Below are 19,774 nucleotides of genomic sequence, written 5' to 3' on the forward strand. Positions count from 1 at the left end.
ACTTTGAAAACCAGAATTCTGCAGACTTCTCCAGTGGCAATATCTTCTTTGATAACAATGTGTTGATCCCATTCCCTCTTTACTCCCAGGGTCACTGGTATTTCCACCTCTCCTTCTCTATTGTCTCCTTCCAATCAGCATTTAAGCAGGCTCAAATGTCTGCTGTGTTTTAAACAAAATTACAAAAATCTTTTTCACCACTGTCTCTTCCTCCTCGCCTCCTTGCCGTCCTGGAGCGCTGCCTGGACTTGCATCCTGCTGTGTTCCTTCTCCACTCCTTCCGCACACACTCTGTCCTGATTTCTGTTACCAGCACATCCTTGAAGTTGTTCTCAAGGTTGCCAAGACCACCCAATTGTCAGACCTCAGCTTACTTGACCTTCCTACACTTCCTGGTGCTGTTGTTCACTCCCTTTCCTTACAATTCTGTCTTCTCTTTGTTTCTACAATGTTACTTTCTCCTGGTTCCACTCCCTCCTACCTGACCCTCTTTTCCCATCTCTTTTTGACTATAAGCTTTCCCCTTTCTTCAGCCCCTTCCAATGCCACTTCATTCTAGGCTTCTATCCTTGAACTCCATTCCCACCCACCTGAAGTTCTTCCCACATAGCTGGTGTTAATGTTCACGTATATACTGATCACCCCATGTCTGTGTCTCCACCTGGACTTTACCTAAATGTCCCACAGAAACCTGACTTGGAACTTCCCAAATGACACCTCTCACTCCCTCCCTCACCTCAGATCTGTTTCTCCCACTGCCCCTACTCTGGTGAAGAGAACCACCATCCACTCAAATTTAGCTACTTAAGAATGAGTCAAGCAACAAATCCTTGAAATGTCCCCTCTGAAATCGTTCTCAAATGCATCCCCTCCCCTCCAGCATCGTAGCCTGAAAATTAAACATTATCTGGTGTGTACAACTCTTAATATAGTGCCTGACACATAATAAGTGTCCAATAAAAGTTTCCCCTATTACTAGTAATTCTATTATTCCTGCCATACTACTCCTATTCATTTGGCCTATGATTAGTTTTCTCCTGGAAAAATACTTGCTCTAGCTTCCCAATTCCACCTTACTTCCTCAGGCCCTCCTTTCCTCAGTCTAGCCCTTGCCTTGCTGCCAAAGTAATATCTGAAATATAAACCTGGGCCTCTGCAGCTGGAAACCATTCTCAGCAAACTATCGCAAGAACAGAAAAACAAACACCGCAACACCGCATGTTCTCACTCATAGGTGGGACATAGGTGGGAACTGAACAATGAGATCACTTGGACACAGGAAGGGGGACATCACACACCCAGCGGTTGTGGGGTGGGGGGACGGGGGAGAGATAGCCTCAGGAGAAATACCTAATGTAGATGATGAGTTAATGGGTGCAGCAAACCAACATGGCACATGTATACATAGGTAGCAAACCTGCACATTGTGCACATGTACTCTAGAACTTAAAGTATAATGAAAAATTTTTAAAACCTCTATAAACGCATAAAAACAAAACAAAACAAACAAACAAAAAAACCTGAGCTTCTTCCAGCACTGCTTAAAACCCCCACCCCCTCTCTCCCTGTGGCCTCCAGGGCATCCAGTCCTAACTCACAGAGCCTCTTGCTAAGTGGCTTTTTGGCACCTGGTGACTGCACCTCCTGAGCATGCCCCCACAGGTATTATATGCAGAGGCCAGGGACCTGCTAGCAGTTCCTCCAACAAGCCAAGCCCCCCCTGCCTCCTAGGCCTTGCCAGGGCTCCAAGAACTCTGAGAAGCCTCCCACGCCCCTTCCCGTCCCCATGCACTGCAGGCCAACCTTCATCCCAGCATCTGTGGTGAACACATCTGTGCTGAGATTGCTCTTCACTTGTTCCTTCTGCACCAGTAAGGGAAAGGCTGTGTCTCTCCTCTGTGCCTAGTGCCTAGCACGGTGTTTGGAACATTATGGAGTTTCCAACAGCGTGAGATGATTTGAATGAATGGTTACTGGGGAGGCACTTTCACAGCTGGGCTTAGTTGAACATAAAATGTCCTAAACTGGACCATTATGAAGAGGAAAATTTTGTCTCTGGCTGAAAGCAAAGTGCTTCTCCAAACCTCAATCCTTCAGATCCTCTGTGCCAGGCTGGGTTTCAGGGCCTGGGGATGCAGAGGTGGAGAAGCCATATCATGTCTCTGTTCTCATGGAGCTTGCATTCCAGCAGGGAAGATAACGTCACATAGTAACTAGTACTGTGACAAGGAAGAGGAAATAAAGCCAGGTATGTGTTAGGGAGAGCCGAGAGGACTAGAATTTGGGGACACATTACACAAGGTAAGACGGGGAGGACAGGGGAGGTGACAGTGGAGCTAAAGCCAGAACAATGAGAAGAAGCTTCATCCAACGTAAAAGGGCTCTTTTATTACATCCTAGTTAATGGAAAGATATTTTTGACTTTGCACCCAGAGGCTGTAGAAGAATCTCAGAAAATAAAATCTGGCTTTGGATAAATCTTTCATAGCACTAAAATGTTGCCTGTGGCCCTGAATTATGTAAGATGCCAGAGCATAGAGCATAACTGTAGAGAAACAGGAATTACTCTGCCAGGCTCTGGGAAAGCCTGCAGTTGTTTTCTCCACTCTGGGCCTGCGCTTCCTGGAACAGCCCCAGCCTGCCTCTGCCTGGCGGTCTCTGCTCACAGAGGCTGCTGCTTCCCCAGAAGGAAGCTCCAGGTTCCTCCACCCATGGCAGGTCGTGAAGTTGCTAATAGCTGGCCTCAAGGCTTCTTCTCCCATTCCCCTCACCTCGGCCAGCTCAGCTCCTCTCTGATATGTTCCTGCTGCTCGAATTTGCCTCCTGCATTTTGCCTCAATGCATATTTGGCCCCCATCCAAAGTGATCATCATTAATGCTCTCTTCTCATGGATCTATTGGCCAGATGATTTCTGCTAAAATATTTCACTGCACCTCCCTTGTCCTCACCCCTCCTTCCCTTTTTCTTATCTCCCTCCGAGTGCTCTAGCCGATGCTTGTCCTAGACTAACAGTTCCTGGCACATTCTTGCAGTCTTGACAATCAGGGAAATCGTTAATACACACACACACACACACACAAATACACATTCACATTTGTATGCAATGCCTTCTGGCATTTTCTCTGTCTTTGCAGAGTAGCTTCCATGTATTATATATCTACTACCTCTAATTCACCTAATAAACCTAGGATGTAGACATGCTTATTTTACAAACAAGGAAAGTGATGGTAATAATAGTGTCTGTCTTGTAGAGTTGTTATGAGGATCAAATGACACAAGGCACAATAAGCACTTATCCCGGTGCTTGGCACACAGCTAGCCCTCAGTGAGGGTTGTGGTGATTCATTGACCTCTCAGTCACCATTGCATTTCATTATGAACTAGATAAAGTAGAAGAGAGTACCTTTAAACTAGCATAATTATAAAAGGTAGGATTCTTATTTTAAAGTGATTTTTTTCACTAGCCATTCTAAAGCCTAGTTTTTACAAGCCAAGGAATTTGCCTTCATCTTCTCATCTCTATCTTTAGGGATGCACAAACACTAACCCAAAGGTATTTAGGATGGAAAAGAGGATAATGACCCATCCCTCACATCTGCATGAGCCCTGTCCCCAAGGCAAAGCCTTTTGTCCAAGGCTCTGTAAGGACCATCGTCCCAGCTTCTCAGTGTCTGAGGCACAAGCTCCCTCTGCGGCCTGACTTGTATCTGTATTTTTTGCCTCCTCACTTAGACAAAGCTATGTTTTTCTTCTTCCAGAGCTTACTATCCTCCTCTTCCTCCCTTCATCTCCATCACAACCACTTTGGAAACCCTGCACAAAACATTTTCGTAAAAGCAGCACATACACCTCAAACTGCATTAGAACTTAGGTGCACCACCATATGTCAATAGATGTCCCTCGAAAAACTGACCTCAGTGTCAGATGAGTTTGGGAAACCTTGTGTAAAGAAAAGCAAAGAGGTGTCCTTGCTGCTGGGCTTCACTTAGAACCTCTAATCTGCTAATGAAGGTGGAGAACATCTCCAGGAGGCGCTGGACAACTAGTGCCCCTCCAAGGGATCTGACCAAAGCACCTTGAGCAGGGTCGCCTTTTTAGTGTCTTGCCAGAGCCCAGCATCCTTGGGGACTGGGGGATGCAAGTTTTGGTAAACAGTGATTTCTGCCTTCTGCCACAGCATGGGCGTTGGGGGCAATGGCAACTGAGTAAGATAGGGAAGAACAGGGCAGGAGCCCTCAAGGATCAGCTCAGCAAAGAGCAAGTGGGACAGGCCCAAGTGGAAGGAGAGATGAGGAAGACAGGTCTTATTGGGAGAGGGGATTCACAAATCCGAGGGAAAAGTTACATTGCAGGAGGTGGAATGGCAAGAGGCAATTATTCCCAATTGTTAGAGGTCCCCAAATTCTAGCCACATGGCTGGGACTAAGGAAGGCAAGCAAACTGACACCACAGTTTAAGAAGAGATACACATTGCCAATTTTACCTCCCACCCCCTGAAATAGTGGCCCCAGAGAAACCCCTTTCTGGATAGATCCCAACACTGTCACCTCTTAACTCGCAGTCTAGGCTGGTCACTGACTCTCTGGGAATCTGACATTGCAGAATTTATAACATAGGAATAATAATGGCACCTGCCTCCCGGGAGGTCTGAAGCTGGTTTTATAGAAGCACCCCAACAAGGGCAGCACACAGTGCATCCATTAATGTGACTTTCTCTGTGGTGGATTGTATTTTTCCCTGTCATTATCTCTGGATCTCCCCCAGGTCAAGAAGAAGAGAGATTGGCCCTAGAAACTGCCCTGATGTACGGAGCTAAAAAGCCCCTCAACACAGAGGGTGTCATGAAATCGAGGTCCAAAGTTGACATGGACTTTGAAGTGGAAAATGCCGTGCTGGGAAAAGACCTCAAGCTCACCATCACCTTCCGGAACAACAGCCACAACCATTACACCATCACAGCTTATCTCTCAGCCAACATCACCTTCTACACCGGGGTCTCGAAGGCAGAATTCAAGAAGGAGACGTTCGACGTGATGCTGGAGCCCTTGTCCTGTAAGCTAACAATGGTGTGGTTCTCTTTGAGACTTGCTGTCTGGCCCCTGTCTTGCTAGGTGTTAATGCCCATTATAGCTTCATATCAAAGTTAAAGTTCCCCCAATATCTCAGAAGTGTGAGCCTCACAGGGAGAACTCACTTATTCTGCAAAAACCTCCACTTTTTTTTTTTTTTTTTTTTTTTTTTTTTGAGATGGAATCTCGCTCTGACACACTGGCTGGAGTGCAATGGTGTGGTCTCGGCTCACTGCAACCTTCACCTCCCGGGTTCAAGTAATTCTCCTGTCTCAGCCTCCCAAGTAACTGGGATTACAGGCACCTGCCACTATGCCCGGCAATTTTTTGTATTTTTGGTAGAGACGGGGTTTCACTATGTTGGCCAGGCTGATCTCAAACTCCTGACCTCAGGTGATCCGCCCACCTCGGCCTGCCAAAGTGCTGGGATTACAGGCATCAGCCACCACACTCGACCCAAAAGCCTCCACTTTCATCTTCACATCTCATGCACAGAAGTGAGCATTGAAATTTTCAAAGCCTAGAGTCCCTGAGTCGTGAGAATTAAATGTAACTTCTTGCTATTCAAAGTGTGGTGCATGAGCCAGCTGCATCAGCATCTGGCTTTTTTTTTTTTTTTTTTAATCCTGAATCTCATGTCCCACCCCACACCTCTGAATCAAAAACTATGTTTTGACAAGATCCCAAGGGGACTGGAGTGTACAGGAGAGTTTGTGGAGCATGGATCTAAATGATCCATCTCAGAAACAGGCCCTCTGCTGATGCCTCTCTCCCAAGTTAGTGAAGTCTTTTGGGGGCCGTCCAGAATGAATGGTGTGCTTTGCTTTCCCATTCAAAAGGCAGGAAGATCTACACGCTGCACACAGGCCGCTTCTTAAAAATGCTGTCGCCTCTAATCCCAGCACTTTGGGAGGCCAAGGTTGCAGATCATCTGAGGTCAGGAGTTCGAGACCAGCCTGGCCAACATGGTGAAACCCCATCTCTGCTAAAACAAAAATTAGCCAGGCACGGTGGCAGGCACCTGTAGTCTCAGCTACTCAGGAGACTGAGGCAGGAGAATTGCTTGAACCCAGGAGGCCAAGGTTGCAGTGAGCCAAGATCGTGCCACTGCACTCCAGCCTGGGTGACAGACCAAGACTCTGTATCAAAAAGAAAAAAGGAGGCTAGAGACAAATAAATGTCATCTAGGAGGGGCCTATGAAGGGGTTTTCTGCCTCTGCCATCTCTTGTGGGGCCTCTTTCTCGTCCTTGCATACACATCCTTCCAAGCATTTTCTTCACTATAAAAACAGAATATTTTAAGAAGATCAGGGTCCACATGCTGCAGCTTACCTTGGGGATTACAATCTCAAAAAAATCATATTTCCTAGGAAGTTCATATTTGGTGGACACAATAGTTGACCACACGATGGACAACACGAGTCAATTGGAAGAAACTGGTCTCCAGGCAGAGCATGAGTTAGAGCAGGTTGCAAAGGACCTTGACACTTTGGGGCACCAAGTTCTGTTGGCCTGATGTGTGGCACTGAAAAGAAAAGTGTACAAATAACAATTTTGACAAAGCAAAAGCAAGCAAAACTAATACACTCCCCTGGGATGGCCAAGCCACAAGTCTCAATTGCTCTCAAGCTCTCTGGATTTTGTGGCTGTCACAGATCATGGTACCCTTGCTGAGGTTTCAGAAAATATTCCCAGAAAAATGAGAAACTGTTTTTAAAAATCCTGATTCCAAGGAACTTACTCAAATTTGAAGGAAGCAAATCTCCCTAGCTTCAGTAATAGAACTAACAATTAAGAAATCACTATAGTGGGGCCAGGCGCGGTGGCTCATGCCTGTAATCCCAGCACTTTGGGAGGCTGAGGCGGGGGGATCACCTGAGGTCAGGAGCTCCAGACCAGCCTGGCCTGCGTGGTGAAACCTCATCTCTACTAAAAATACAAAAAATTATCCAGGCGTTGTGGCAGGTGCCTGTAATCCCAGCTACTTGGGAGGCTAAGACAGGAGAATCATCTGAACTCAGGAGGTAGAGGTTGCAGTGAACCAAGATCGTGCCACTGCACTCCAGCCTGGGGGACAGAGCGAGACTTCATCTCAAAAAAAAAAAAAAAAAAAAAAAAAAAAGTCACTATAGTGTTTTTTTTTTTTTTTTTTTTTTTTTTTTTTTTTTTTTTTTTTTTTGAAAGTGAAAGATTTGGCACTTTTCTTATTCCTAGGGTAGTAAAGGTAATTTTCATGGAAAAGAATAGTCAGTGTAAAGGACTGAAGAGGACAACAGTCATGGGGATTGTTTAAAATAGGCAGCCACATTTGATTTCAGAGAGTTTTGCAAATAGAGAATTCTGGATGTAAGCGATGACTGTGTAACCTACCAGCTGTGTTTCCTGACCAAGTTACTTAAGCACTCTGAGCTCTCTCCCCTCATCTGCAAAGGGGAACAATAGCATGCACACCACAGAGCTCTTGATTCATTCCCCAAACCTTTATTTAGTGCTTGCAAGTCCGGGTTCTGTTTTATGCTGGAGACACAGCAATGCCTATTCTTACTGAATTTGTGATCTCATGGGGAACCAAACAAACAAGTGAATCTATAGTATAGTTATATGGGTAATAGAAATATAAAGCAGGTTAAGGAAAACAGGGAGTACTTGTGGAGGTGTTCAGAAAAAAAAAAACCTCTCTAATAGGGTGACATTTAACAGAGACCTGACTGAAGGTCAGAAGAAGAAACCATATGTGCAAAGGCCCTGGGGCCAGAGCATGTCTGATGTGTTCAATGAGCAGGAAGGAGCCAGAATCAGGAACAAAGGTGGCAAGGAGGCAGTGCTGGATGCAGACCATATAAAGAATTGTAGGCCTTTATAAGGTCTTTGGTTTTTATTTTCAGTGAGCTGAGGGCCTTTAGAGAGTTTTGAGCAGAAATGTGGCATAATCTAACTTAGGTTTTGAAAAGACCACTGGCTTCTGTGTTGAAAAGACCACTGGCTGCTGTGTTGAGAAGAGACTAAAGAGGAAGTAGGGCTGAAGGTTAGAGACTGGTAGGATGTTTCTGCAGTCACTCCACTGAGAGGTGCTGATACTAGTGATGGAAGCAGTGAGAACTAGTCCCATCCGGGCATGTGCTGAAGGTGGAGCCCGCCTGATTGGCTGATGGACTGGATATGTGGTGTTAGAGAAGGAGGGTGTGGAGGAAACCAGATGAGTGATAAATGTGAAACGTTTGGCACATGGTAGACTCTCAGTAAATGGTAACTTCCAACATGTTTACATTTGGGGAAACTGAAGCTGGAAAGATGAGTCGATGTGTTCAAGCCCCTAAACAGCAATGAGAGGCAAAGCAGATAATAGAGTAGACAAATAATAGCAGTGACAGTGAGCCAGTTCAGTGTAAACTTGGCCCCAAGTGAGCCAGTTCCCTTCCTTGTGCCCCCATTACCTGGAGTCTAGCACAGATCCTTAGACAAAGAACCAAATGTCAGCCCTTTTCCCACCTCACAAGTGTCCTGTCTCGTAATCTCCTTCCCCTTCCCTCTCTAATCCAATTAAAGAACGAGCTTGTATGGGTGAGCAGAATGATATCATTCTCTCAGTTACTGACCTAGGGACAGCTGACCAAACCTCCACCCGAGTCCATGGGAACACATCTCCCACTCACTTGGCCAGCCCCAGCTTGTCCTGAATAACTTGAAGGGAACTGGGGACTCTTTGTTCCTTTGCCCTGCAGGCAGGTGGCATTAACTCTGAGCAATAAATTGTGTACTGAAATATAAATTAAATTGCAGTATATTGCAAAAAGCCACATAACTTTAGGCCTTGATCAAGCATTCTTAGATGCCCCTGTTGCAAAGAAAGTTTTCCAAGTAGAATGGGAGGCATACTTTCCAGATTGATGATTAAAGGGAATGCGTGTGCTAGAATCAGCTTGGGAGATCTGAATAACTTAAACCTCTCCGTACCTTCAAAGGTGCTATCATTTCCACTTGGCTATATTTAGTTTTCTTTGCTTTTTGGAAAAGAGATGAGGCAGCTCCAGTCTGTGTCTCCCTTGGCTTTCCCCAGACACCGTAAATGATATTGGCAGCATCCCAGCCCCACCGCTCATAGCGCGAAAACCTATTCCTCCTTCTCTTGCCACGTTTAATCAACTTTATCTAGAACAATTTCTTGTGCAGTGGCAAAACACAGCACTTACATAACATACTATTTCAGAAGCACTGTTCTCTTGGGCTCTGAAGCACAGCCTGGTTTCTTTAGTGCTATGACTTAGGGAGTTTTCTACCTCAGAGAAGAGAGGGTCCTGATACCGAGATTATAAAGATAGCAAGAGCCTCTGTAAAGAAGTCATATCCCACTAGCCAAAAGAAACCCAGTGGTCAAACACAGTCCTCTAGAAATAGCCAGAGGAAGTCATTTTATTATTGTTATTACTGGAGGCAGCTAGAGGCAAAATGCAGGTTCTTCGAGGCCTTCCACCTTGCCATTTCATCCATTCTATCTAGAGACACGACAAACTGGCTATTTATGCTCATCTGAGGCTGTAACCAATAGAAGGCCAGAACCTCACTTATCTAGACTATTAATCACAAGGCGAGCCACGGAGGAAGCAGGGTCCAGGCTTAGGTCCAAAGACAGCAATAAGAGCCGGTCATTCCAAAAGGCAGGACCTGGAGGCCAAGGTCAAGGCAAGGTCATAGCTTTAAAGAGCTAAATAGAACAGCTCTGCTCCAGAAATCAAGCCAACAAAGCTAGCTCTTTAGTGCTTGCCTAAAATAGACCAATACATTCTGATAATCCACCTGCTGTATGCAGGGTTGCTTGGTTTCAGCACCATTGACATTATGGGCTGGATACTTTGTTGTGGTACTATCCTGTGCATTGTAGATGTTTAGCAGCATTTTTGGCCGCTATCCACCAGATTCCAGTAGTAACTCACCCTCCACCCCAGTTGCGACAATCAAAAAGGTCTCCAGACATTGCCAAATGTCCCCTGGGGGTAACATTGCCCGCTATTGACAACTGCTAGTCTACAATGACCAACCTTTCTAGTTTTGCAGGGATTGATGGGGTTCCCAGGATGCAGGCCTTTCAATTTAAAATCCAGGTAGTCCTCAGTCCACCCTAACTCTGGCCCTAACTTGCCCCTTCTGCTGTTAGAACCTCCCGTCTCTCAGAGCATCTCACACTTGAATAGGCATTGTCTGGGGTCTTATTCAAATGCAGATCCTGACTTCAGTGGTGCAGTAAGCAGTCAGAGAACCTGCATCTGTAACAAGCTCCCAGGTGGAGGAACAGCAAAGACCTAGACTGGAAAGCCATCTCTTCCACTGGAACCCAGGCTGTCGGCAGGGCTGATTCTACAAGGATGACCCTGGTTGTTGGAGGGGCCCTTCTCAACCCTGGCTGCACATCAGAGTCAGCTGCAGAGCTTTTAAAAATACAGGTGTCTGGGTCCTCCAAGGCTCTGATTTAATTGGCCTGGAATGAGATCCAGTTTGGTAGGTCTTTAAGGTCCCCAGGTGATTGTGATATAGAGCCAAGACTGAGGACTCTTCAATCTGAAGTCTTGGAAGCAGGCACAGCACTTACACATCTGGAAAGCGACTTCCAAATAGAAGTGCTGCCCAAGGCAGAGGCCTTCCCAGCCTCTTGGTCTTCAAGGTCCAGAGCCAGTTGCTGCAGATCCAGCACAGGTGTGAGAGTTCCTCTACAGATGATGGGCATGGCTCAATGTACCCACACCTTCGAGCCAGTGGGGAGTGAGGGGCCCTGCTCTCTGCTCTGGTGCATGCCCATCCACAGGCACTCCATGCTCCTGCAAACTGCTGTTCAGTACAGCAGACTAAAATGTATTACCCTCTGCACTGGAATTGTTGGCCATGAAGCTGTTTCCTTCAATAACTTCCACAGAAAGGAGAAGTCTTTGGCAAAAGCCAGAAATTGAGAATGAAAGCAGTAAAGACATTCAGTTCTGTGGAGGTTCATAGAGTCTGTTCCCTGTGGCTGGGGATGGAGGAATGAGCCACCCATTCACCTGCAGGGTCTGCCAGCTGTCGGCACATGCAGGCATCTGGCTCCGACCGGGTAGCAGCGAGTACACACCTGGGCTCAGCCTACAGAGAAACTGCCCATTGCTCACTAGAATCCTGGACAGTGGGAAATGGGAGTTAGAGAGAGAAAGTGAGCCAGAGCCACAAGATAGAACTCACCATCCTCAGCCCAGATGGTAATTGGAGGGGAGCCAGGACCACTCCCCATTCTCCAAATGTCATTCTCATTGGCTTGTCCCCAGGACCTAGAAATCTGACATCAGTGACTGGTTTCCACTGAGAGAACAATCGTTTGGCACAGAGGTCTTCTAAATCACAAACAGAGGTTTGGAGATCGTTGAATGCCTTTGGTAGACACTGGTTTCAACAGCTTCCTTCTCTTAAATAGAAAAATCATGAGATCAGATTGGAGAGAAAATGTGGAGTGCTACAATGTTTATGTAGTTGACAGTTTTGTCTGAGTGTGGCCCATGGCCTAGGTGAGACACTTCTTATTCGACAAGGGGATCACGTGTGGAATGGGGGCCTTGGACTTCTGCACCCCACGTGGTCCATTTTGGGATGATCCCAGCCCAAATCAAAGCCACCGTTAAAACCCCTTGATCCTTCCTTGCCACAAAAATCACATCTTTTCCATGGCATTTCTTTTACAACAGCAAAAGAACTGTTTGGAAGGTTTGACACATTTTCTCCAGTAAGACTTCAGTGAATATTAAATTTCCAGCACATTCTTTACCTAAGAAGCAGGACAGCTGATCCCCAATTGACTCTTCGTTCCACTTGCCCCTTACCTTTGCTGTGTTCCTGGTGGCTTCCAGGCTAATGTGGGAAGGATGGGGAAACTTGGGGAAAAGTAAAGTAGACGCTGTCTCAAGTCTTGATGCCAGGCCCGTGTGTGTTTTCTCCTGCCAGTCAAGAAAGAGGCGGTACTGATCCAAGCCGGCGAGTACATGGGTCAGCTGCTGGAACAAGCATCCCTGCACTTCTTTGTCACAGCTCGCATCAATGAGACCAGGGATGTTCTGGCTAAGCAGAAGTCCACCGTGCTGACCATCCCTGAGCTCATCATCAAGGTCAGTCTTAGCGTCTCATCCTGGAACAGAGAGAAAGGCACGCAGACTTACTGTTCATGTGTGCGTGTGTGTGCTTCTGTGTGTGTGTGTGTGTGTGTGTGTGTGTGTGTGAATGAATGTCCTGCTCAAAACAAAACAAAAAAATACCAGTGCTAGGATCCTCGTGTTCTTTGAAAGAAGTAAACTGCCCTATATATAGACACATACATATAACACTTTTCTCTCCTCTCCAGATTTAAATATATAGATGTGGTTGCAGATATAAATATAACCTGTGGGTATAAACACACTTGTGGAGGAAGATAAAGATGTGTAGTGGCTACAGATACTTAGAACTTTCATTGTCTCCAGAATAAAGTGGGTCAGGCATGCTATAAGAGGTAGATAAACTGCCTGCAACATTTTGGACAGTAATTTTGTTTATGGAGGTATAATTGTGGACAGTAGATTGCACAGATCAAAATATACAGCTTGATGATGATTTTGTGTGTGTGTGTGCCTTGCAACCATGAGCCAGATGAAGAAATGGAGGATTTCAAACACCCCCAGAAAGTTCCCTCATGCCTTTTCTAGCCAATAACCCCCTGGACCATCACCAAGATAATAACTTTTCTGACTTCTATCACCATAGGTTTTGTTGCCTTTTTGATCAGTAGTTTTCATGGTGCCTCTCCAGTGATCACCACAAATCTCTGCCCAAGTGGCTCAAGAGACTTGGCAGAGGAAGGCCGAGGGTGCATGAGAGTGGGAGACAAATGTGGGAGCCCACGTGCTCCTACTTCTCAGACCCACTGCTGTAGTTTCTGGGGGTTCTGTGGTTAAATCCATAAGACACCTTCCTGCCCTTGAAGCAGGAACCCAGGCCTCTGGCAGAGACCCTGAGAAGTGACATCTCATGCAGCCCTTATCCAGGGCATAGAGCCCTTCCCTAGTCTCCGGAGAACAATCTTCTTGAAGTGATTAAGAGCAATTAGCACAGATCCTGCTAAACTACATTGCTCTAAGGTGGTAGATAAATCAAAGCTTTATAAAGTTGATCATATTTTAATGGTCCTAGAGGTGGGCAGGGTGAGGGTAGTCCTTGCTTCTCATGAATCCTTTGCTGTGTATCATTTGGAAAGCTAATGGCTGCTGTGCAGCATTCAGAATGGCAGTGTTCCTTGGGTAACTACTGGGCTCCAGACACTGTTTTTAAAGCACTTTACATGGGTGCATTTTCAACCACCAACAACCCCGCAAGGTAAAGAGTATTGGCATCCCTTTACAGATGAGAAAACTGAAGCACAGAGAGATTTTATAGCTCCTCCAAGGCCATACAGCCAGCAAATGGTGGAGCTGGGCTTCCAACCCCAGCAGGCTGGCTGCAAAAGCAGGGCTGTGAACCCGCTCCTTCAACTATTCTTATGGCCTGGTTCTGTGTGACTGACACAGTGAGACACCCCAAGGCAAGGCCCACCCAAGCTCACAGGCATGTAATGCCCATCAGGGAGCAGAACACCAGGCCATTCTTTTCTACAAAGGCCTACATTGTCATGTCTCTGGTTCCTTCGCCTCTGTCATGGCCCACAGGCCCACCATGGCATTATCTCCACAGGAAGGTTAAAAAGAAAGAATGAAAATGAGGATGTGCAGGGTTGGCAGGCAAAGTCAGAAACAAATGCAAAATGGAGAGGTGGGGATTAGGGTTGCTGCGGAGGTACCGTCATCCATGAGAACGTGAAGTTAATTGCTTAAGGTGCAGGACGCCCTCACCCCGAAGCTGTTCTTCACAGCTGGCTCTTCCTACAGACATGTGGCAGCTGCTACTGCAGGCCTGTCCCAGCCGCTTGGTGAAAGCAGCTTTTGCTACCCTGTGGGCCGTTGAGCAGGTTTCATTTATGAGCTCAACCCTGAGCCTTCCCCACCAGCAGCAAGGCCTGCATGTGTACCTAATTATGAAGTGACGGCCTGTCCCTGCAAAGGTCTCAGGAGAGAGCCTTCCCAAGCTGTGAAGTGCTCAAACCACAGCAGAAAATAGAATTTAGTTGCACCACTGATAATAAACCGGATGTATGAAGGAAACTGATAACTTTCATCTTTTAGGCACTATTAATTTGAAGGATTATTTGTTAGTTATCTTCTGGGCTTACATAAAGAGCAGTTTAATTCCCAAGGAGCACAATCAGAATACCTTATCCCACAAGTTAGCAGACCTGGGCATGGAGAGAGTACTTTAAACGGAGAGTTATTTTGTTTTCTGTTTCCTTCCACAAAGGAATCAGAGATGCTGCTCCTGGAGGAAACTTATTTAGAAGTAGAGACATTTGATAGGGAAGAGAGCATGAGAGAGATGGAAATTCTGGCTTCTGTCCATGCCAAGTTTGTTCAAAAAGGTGGAATGGGGCATCATCCCATAAACTGTCCTTTAACCATTAGCCCTACTAACTCCAAGGATAACCCAAATCCACATTGAGTAGAAGTGCTCCTGGGTAAAGCACTCACACCCTAAGGACCACCCAGGAGTCACGGAGCTGTGAGAGGGCTTGGGTGCAGAAGCTCTGGCCTGTGGACCGGGGGTCCCCTAGCCTCCTGGAGATGTGAAATGCAGAGTCACAGCAGGGGAGGGGAGAAGGAAGGGGAAGGGAGGGAGAGGAGAGAAGAACAGAGGGGAGAGGAGAGAACAGAGGAGAAAAGGAGGGAAGGAGGGGAGGAGAGGATGGAGAGGAGAAAAAGAGGAAAGAAAAGAGGAGGGAACAGGAGGGAAAAGGAGAGAACAGAAGAGAAGAGGAAGGGACAGGAGGGAAAAAGGAGGGAGAATGGAGAGGAGAAGAGAAAAAAAGGGGGAGAGGAGAGTAATAAGAAAACTTCAAGTTGAAATATTCCAAAGGAGGCCTAGGGGGAGGAGTCAGATAAATTGTATAAAACAAAACTCGATTGTTGAATTAGTTTTCCTCCTTCCTTCCTTCCTTCCTTCTTTCCTACCTTTCCTTCTTTCCTTTCTTTCTATTTTTATTTTAGGTTTGAGGGTACATATGAGGTTTGTTATGTAGATACACACGTGTCACAGGGGTTTGGTGTGCATATTATTACATCACCCAGGCATTAAGCCCAGTGCCCAGTAGTTATCTTTTCTGTTCCTCTCCCTCCTCCCACCCTCCTCACTCAAGTAGACCCCAGTGTCTGTTGTTTCCTTCTGTGTGTTCATAAGTTCTCATCATTTAGCTCCCACTTGTAAGTGAGAACATGTGGTATTACGTTTTCTGTTCCTGCATTAGTTTGCTAAGAATTATAGCCTCCATGAGCTTTTTTGTTTTTCATATGCTTGTTGGCCATGTATATGCTCCTGTCCCTTGCCCACTTTTTAATGGGGTTGTTTTTTCCCTGTAAACATGTTCAAGTTCCTTATAGATGCTGGATATTGGCAACATCACCAATCATCAGAGAAATGCAAATCAAAGCCACCATGAGATACTATCTCATACCAGTCAGAATGGCTATAACTAAAAAGTCAAAAAATAACAGGTACTGGTGGGGTTGTGGGGAAACAGGAACACTTATACATGGTTAGTGGGAGTGTAAACTAGTTCAATCCTTGTGGAAAACAGTGTGGCGATTCCTGAAATACAGAAATTCCATTTGACCCAGCAATCCCATTACTGGGTATATACCCAAAAGGAATATAAATCATTCTATCATAAAGATCCATGCACATATATGTTTATTGCAGCACTATTCACAATATCACACACATGGAATCAACCTAAATGCCCATCAGTGGTAGACTGGACACAATGCAGCCACAGCTATAAGAAAGGATGAGGTCATGTCCTTTGCAGGAACACAAATGGAGCCAGAGGCCATTATCTTAGCAAACTAACACAGGAAGAGAAAACTGAATACTGCATGTTCTCGCTTATAAGTGGGAGCTAAAAGATGGGAACATATGGATATATAGAGGGAAGCAACACACACGGGGTCCTGTTGGAGAATGGAGGGTGGGAGGAGGGAGAGGATCAGGAAAAATAACTAATGGGTACTAGGTTTAATATCTTTGTGACAAAATCATCTGTACAACCCTCATGACACAAATTCGTCTATATAACAAACCTGCACATGTACCCTTGAACTTAAAATAAAAGGTTTTTAAACAATGAGGACTTGGAAAGAGAGCTAAATGCAGTAAAAGTACAAAACCACAATGGCTCAGAGGTCCAGAATTACATAGGACATATTTCTGTAAATTCTAAGAAAACGCTTACACCCTTTTTCAACCTCTTTGAGCCTGGATGGACACACAACTGACTGAGCCTCAAGGTTGCTGCGGGCAAATGTGCCAGGCACAGGGTGCAATTATGTGAGAGACAGAGAGGAGACCACAGCCCTTCCTGCTCAGCTCAGTCACGAGAAGGGTTGGGACCAGCCCCTGGTGATTATGATGACAGCAGCTATGATTTATTAAGCACTACATTATTAAACGCCTTTCTGCTGGGATCTTATTTAACCCTCTCTACCATCCTACAAGGAGGACGTTACTATAACCCCTGTTTTACTGATTAGAAAACTGAGAGGACCAGAGAAGGCAGTGCCTTGTAGCACAGTGGTCAGAACATGGGCTCTGGAACCAAACTATCTGAGTTTAAAGCTTGTTTTCTGAACATCATAACTGTTTGATGGACAGATCATTCCACCTCTCTTGGCTTCTATGTTCTTATCTGTAAGTCAAAAGCAATGGTAACTCTCTTTCTGGGGTCTTTGTGAGTATATTATGAGTCAATGGATGCCTGAGTCACAGCGCATAACTATATACGTTGGTTGCTGCTATTATTGCCATTATTGCTGTTTATTAGTAACTGGCCCGTGATCACGTGCCTACTGAGGGAAGGGGAGACACTTCTGGCCCAGGTCTTCCTGACTCGGAAGTCTGTGCTGGCAGCCGTTGGGCTATAGTGGAACTATCACACAAAGCAGAGGCGGTCATTGACTTTGCAGAGAGTTTTGTATTCAAAGGAGGAGAGATCACCCACACTTGAGTGGTGTGGGACATGAAGAAATAAGACTGTAGAAAGATGAATGGTCCCCCGTGAACAGATAACATTCAACCAGTAGAGACGGATGGAGAGACCCCTTCAGATGCTAGGAAGAAAATGTTAGCAAGGGCTAGAAGGGAGGTGGAGAAGTGAGAAGTGTGCCTTGGTTGGGGTGGAGGCTGGGAGCAGGGATGAGTAAGGGTAACCTGAGAAAGATAGTTTAGGGCTATGTTGAGGGGAGTCTACAATTTTGGATGAGAGCTTTATCATCGACTCTGTGAACAAAGAGGCTTCAGGGGAGTTGCTAGAATAGGAATGTAACATGATCGTCAACTCCACTCTCCCACAAGTTGGAGCCACATTTTCCTTCCTCCCTTCTCTTCAAAGCCTTTGCCCAAAGCATTGTCTTCTCGGGGAAGTACCCAACTCAGCCTTGGAACTGGAGTTTCCAGCTGTTCTTACCTGATTCCCCTTTAGAGCAAATCTAGGCCAATCTGGAACAATATTGGGCTCACATGTCTGAATCCAAGTCACTGTCAACCAAAGCAGGCCAGTGGCTGCCTGTTTGTGCATCCCAGTGGGCCCAGTCATGGATTTCACTGGTCCCTGTGGTGATAAAGATGGAGACTGAGCTCAATTGTGCTCCCAGTCAACCATTCCCAGCACCCACCATATGTGAGTCAGAATGTGTGATCCTCACATGGAAGCAGGCAGAGAGAGACAGTCATTAAACTTTAATGAGCACACGTCTCTTTCCCCATGCTATCAAAATATTTTGACGAGAAAAGAAAATTTCATTACAATCAGACATAGAATTTTTCTCTGCCTTCCCATGTGTTGCTTGCTCTCTCTCTCTCTTTCTCTCTCACACATACACACACACACACACACACACACACACACACACACACACACACACACATCCTCTCTCTCTGAACCTCAGTATCCCCTTTGCAAAATGAATACACTATGATTATACTGCTCCGCCTGTTAAGTACAGGCACATATAAAACACAGCCTTGGGGGGATTCACATCTGTAGCAACATTTGTGAGAATACATGGCCCGTGTCCAAGCCTAGTAGCTGCTGGTAAATGTTCCCTTTCTCCTCCGTAGTCCCATCAATGCCTGGGGGTTGCTTAGATCAGTGTGTGGGCCACTGGACTGAAGTGGGCCAGTGGCCTGAATGTGGCCCTCACCTAGTGGCATGGAATCTCTTGAATCTCTGGTCACCAGGTGTTGAGTGTATGCAGCATTCCCTGTGGAATGGGGCCTTCCTCATGCAGGAAGGCCTGCCTTGGAGATCCTGATGTAAGGCCTGGGGGAGAGAGGAGATGCTCACATGTTCCTTCAGTGATCTCTACTCAGTACCTGCCATTCTAAAGCAGCTCAGGAGCCAGCACTTCTGTGGTATTCTCACGTGGAAAAAGTCCTGCAGCCTTTGCAGGATGTCAGCAAGCACTGATAGAACTAATTTTCTCATATGAACTAGGAACAATTTTGCTAGGAGAAAACATAACCATTTTTTATGCATGTGATTTTTAAAGTTACAAGCATAAGCAAACAGGTGTCTCCAAATTTTTCAAAAAAAAAACTTTTAAAATTAGGACAATTGGGCCGGGCGTGGTGGCTCAAGCCTGTAATCCCAGCACTTTGGGAGGCCAAGACGGGCAGATCACGAGGTCAGGAGATCGAGACCATCCTGGCTAACCCGGTGAAACCCCGTCTCTACTAAAAAAAATACAAAAAACTAACCAGGCGAGGTGGCGCGCGCCTGTAGTTCCAGCTACTCGGGAGGCTGAGGCAGGAGAATGGCATAAACTCGGGAGGCAGAGCTTGCAGTGAGCTGAAATCCGGCCACTGCACTCCAGCCTGGGCGACAGAGCGAGACTCTGTCTCAAAAAAAAAAAAAAAAAAAAATTAGGACAATTGACTGCATTTGCTCTCTACTTATTTTGTCCATTAGCTGAATGACTTTCCAGTTTTTATTTATCTCTTTATTTAGTCACTCTTGCATTCATCCATTCTTCATATAGTTATTTGGTGCCCACTCTGTAAATAAACTGTAGCAAATGCCTAGAGCTTTCAACACCATTATCAGAGAGGCCGGGCACAGTGCCTCACACCTGTAATCCCAGCACTTTGCGAGGCCAAGGTAGGTGGATCTCTTGAGGTCAGGAGTTTGAGAAGAACCTGGCCAACAAGGTTAAATCCTGTTTCTACTGAAAATACAAAAATTAGCCAGGCTGTGGTGGTGCGTGCCTGTAATCCCAGCTAATTAGGAAGTTGAGGCAGGAGAATGACTTGAATCCAGGAAACAGAGGCTGCAGTTGAGCCAAGATCCTGCCATTGCACTCCAGCCTGGGTGACAGAGCAAGACTCAAAAAACAAAACAAAACGAAAACAAAACATTACCAGAGAAAAATTCAACAGTGAGAACATTTTCTTTCTTTCTTTTTTTCTTAGAGTCTTGCTCTGTTGCCCAGGCTGGAGTGCGTGGTGCGATCTCGGCTCACTGCAACCTCGTCTCCTGGGTTCAAACAATTCTCCTACCTCAGCCTCCCGAATAGCTGGGATTACA

The 19,774-nt window shown here is 45.9% G+C and overlaps 1 protein-coding gene across 2 annotated transcripts in view; it reads left to right on the forward strand.

Moving 5' to 3' along the window:
- Positions 1-19,774, forward strand: part of F13A1 (coagulation factor XIII A chain) — a 153,848-nt gene that overhangs the window by 118,304 nt on the left and 15,770 nt on the right. For both annotated transcript variants that reach the window (XM_010371346.2, XM_030928163.1), the window contains exons 12-13: positions 4,766-5,053; positions 12,028-12,188. In XM_010371346.2, the coding sequence (XP_010369648.1) occupies positions 4,766-5,053; positions 12,028-12,188 (449 nt within the window). The remainder of the gene's footprint in view (positions 1-4,765; positions 5,054-12,027; positions 12,189-19,774) is intronic.

Source organism: Rhinopithecus roxellana, chromosome 4, assembly GCF_007565055.1.
Source record: "Rhinopithecus roxellana isolate Shanxi Qingling chromosome 4, ASM756505v1, whole genome shotgun sequence".
In the NCBI taxonomy this organism is placed as follows: domain Eukaryota; kingdom Metazoa; phylum Chordata; class Mammalia; order Primates; family Cercopithecidae; genus Rhinopithecus; species Rhinopithecus roxellana.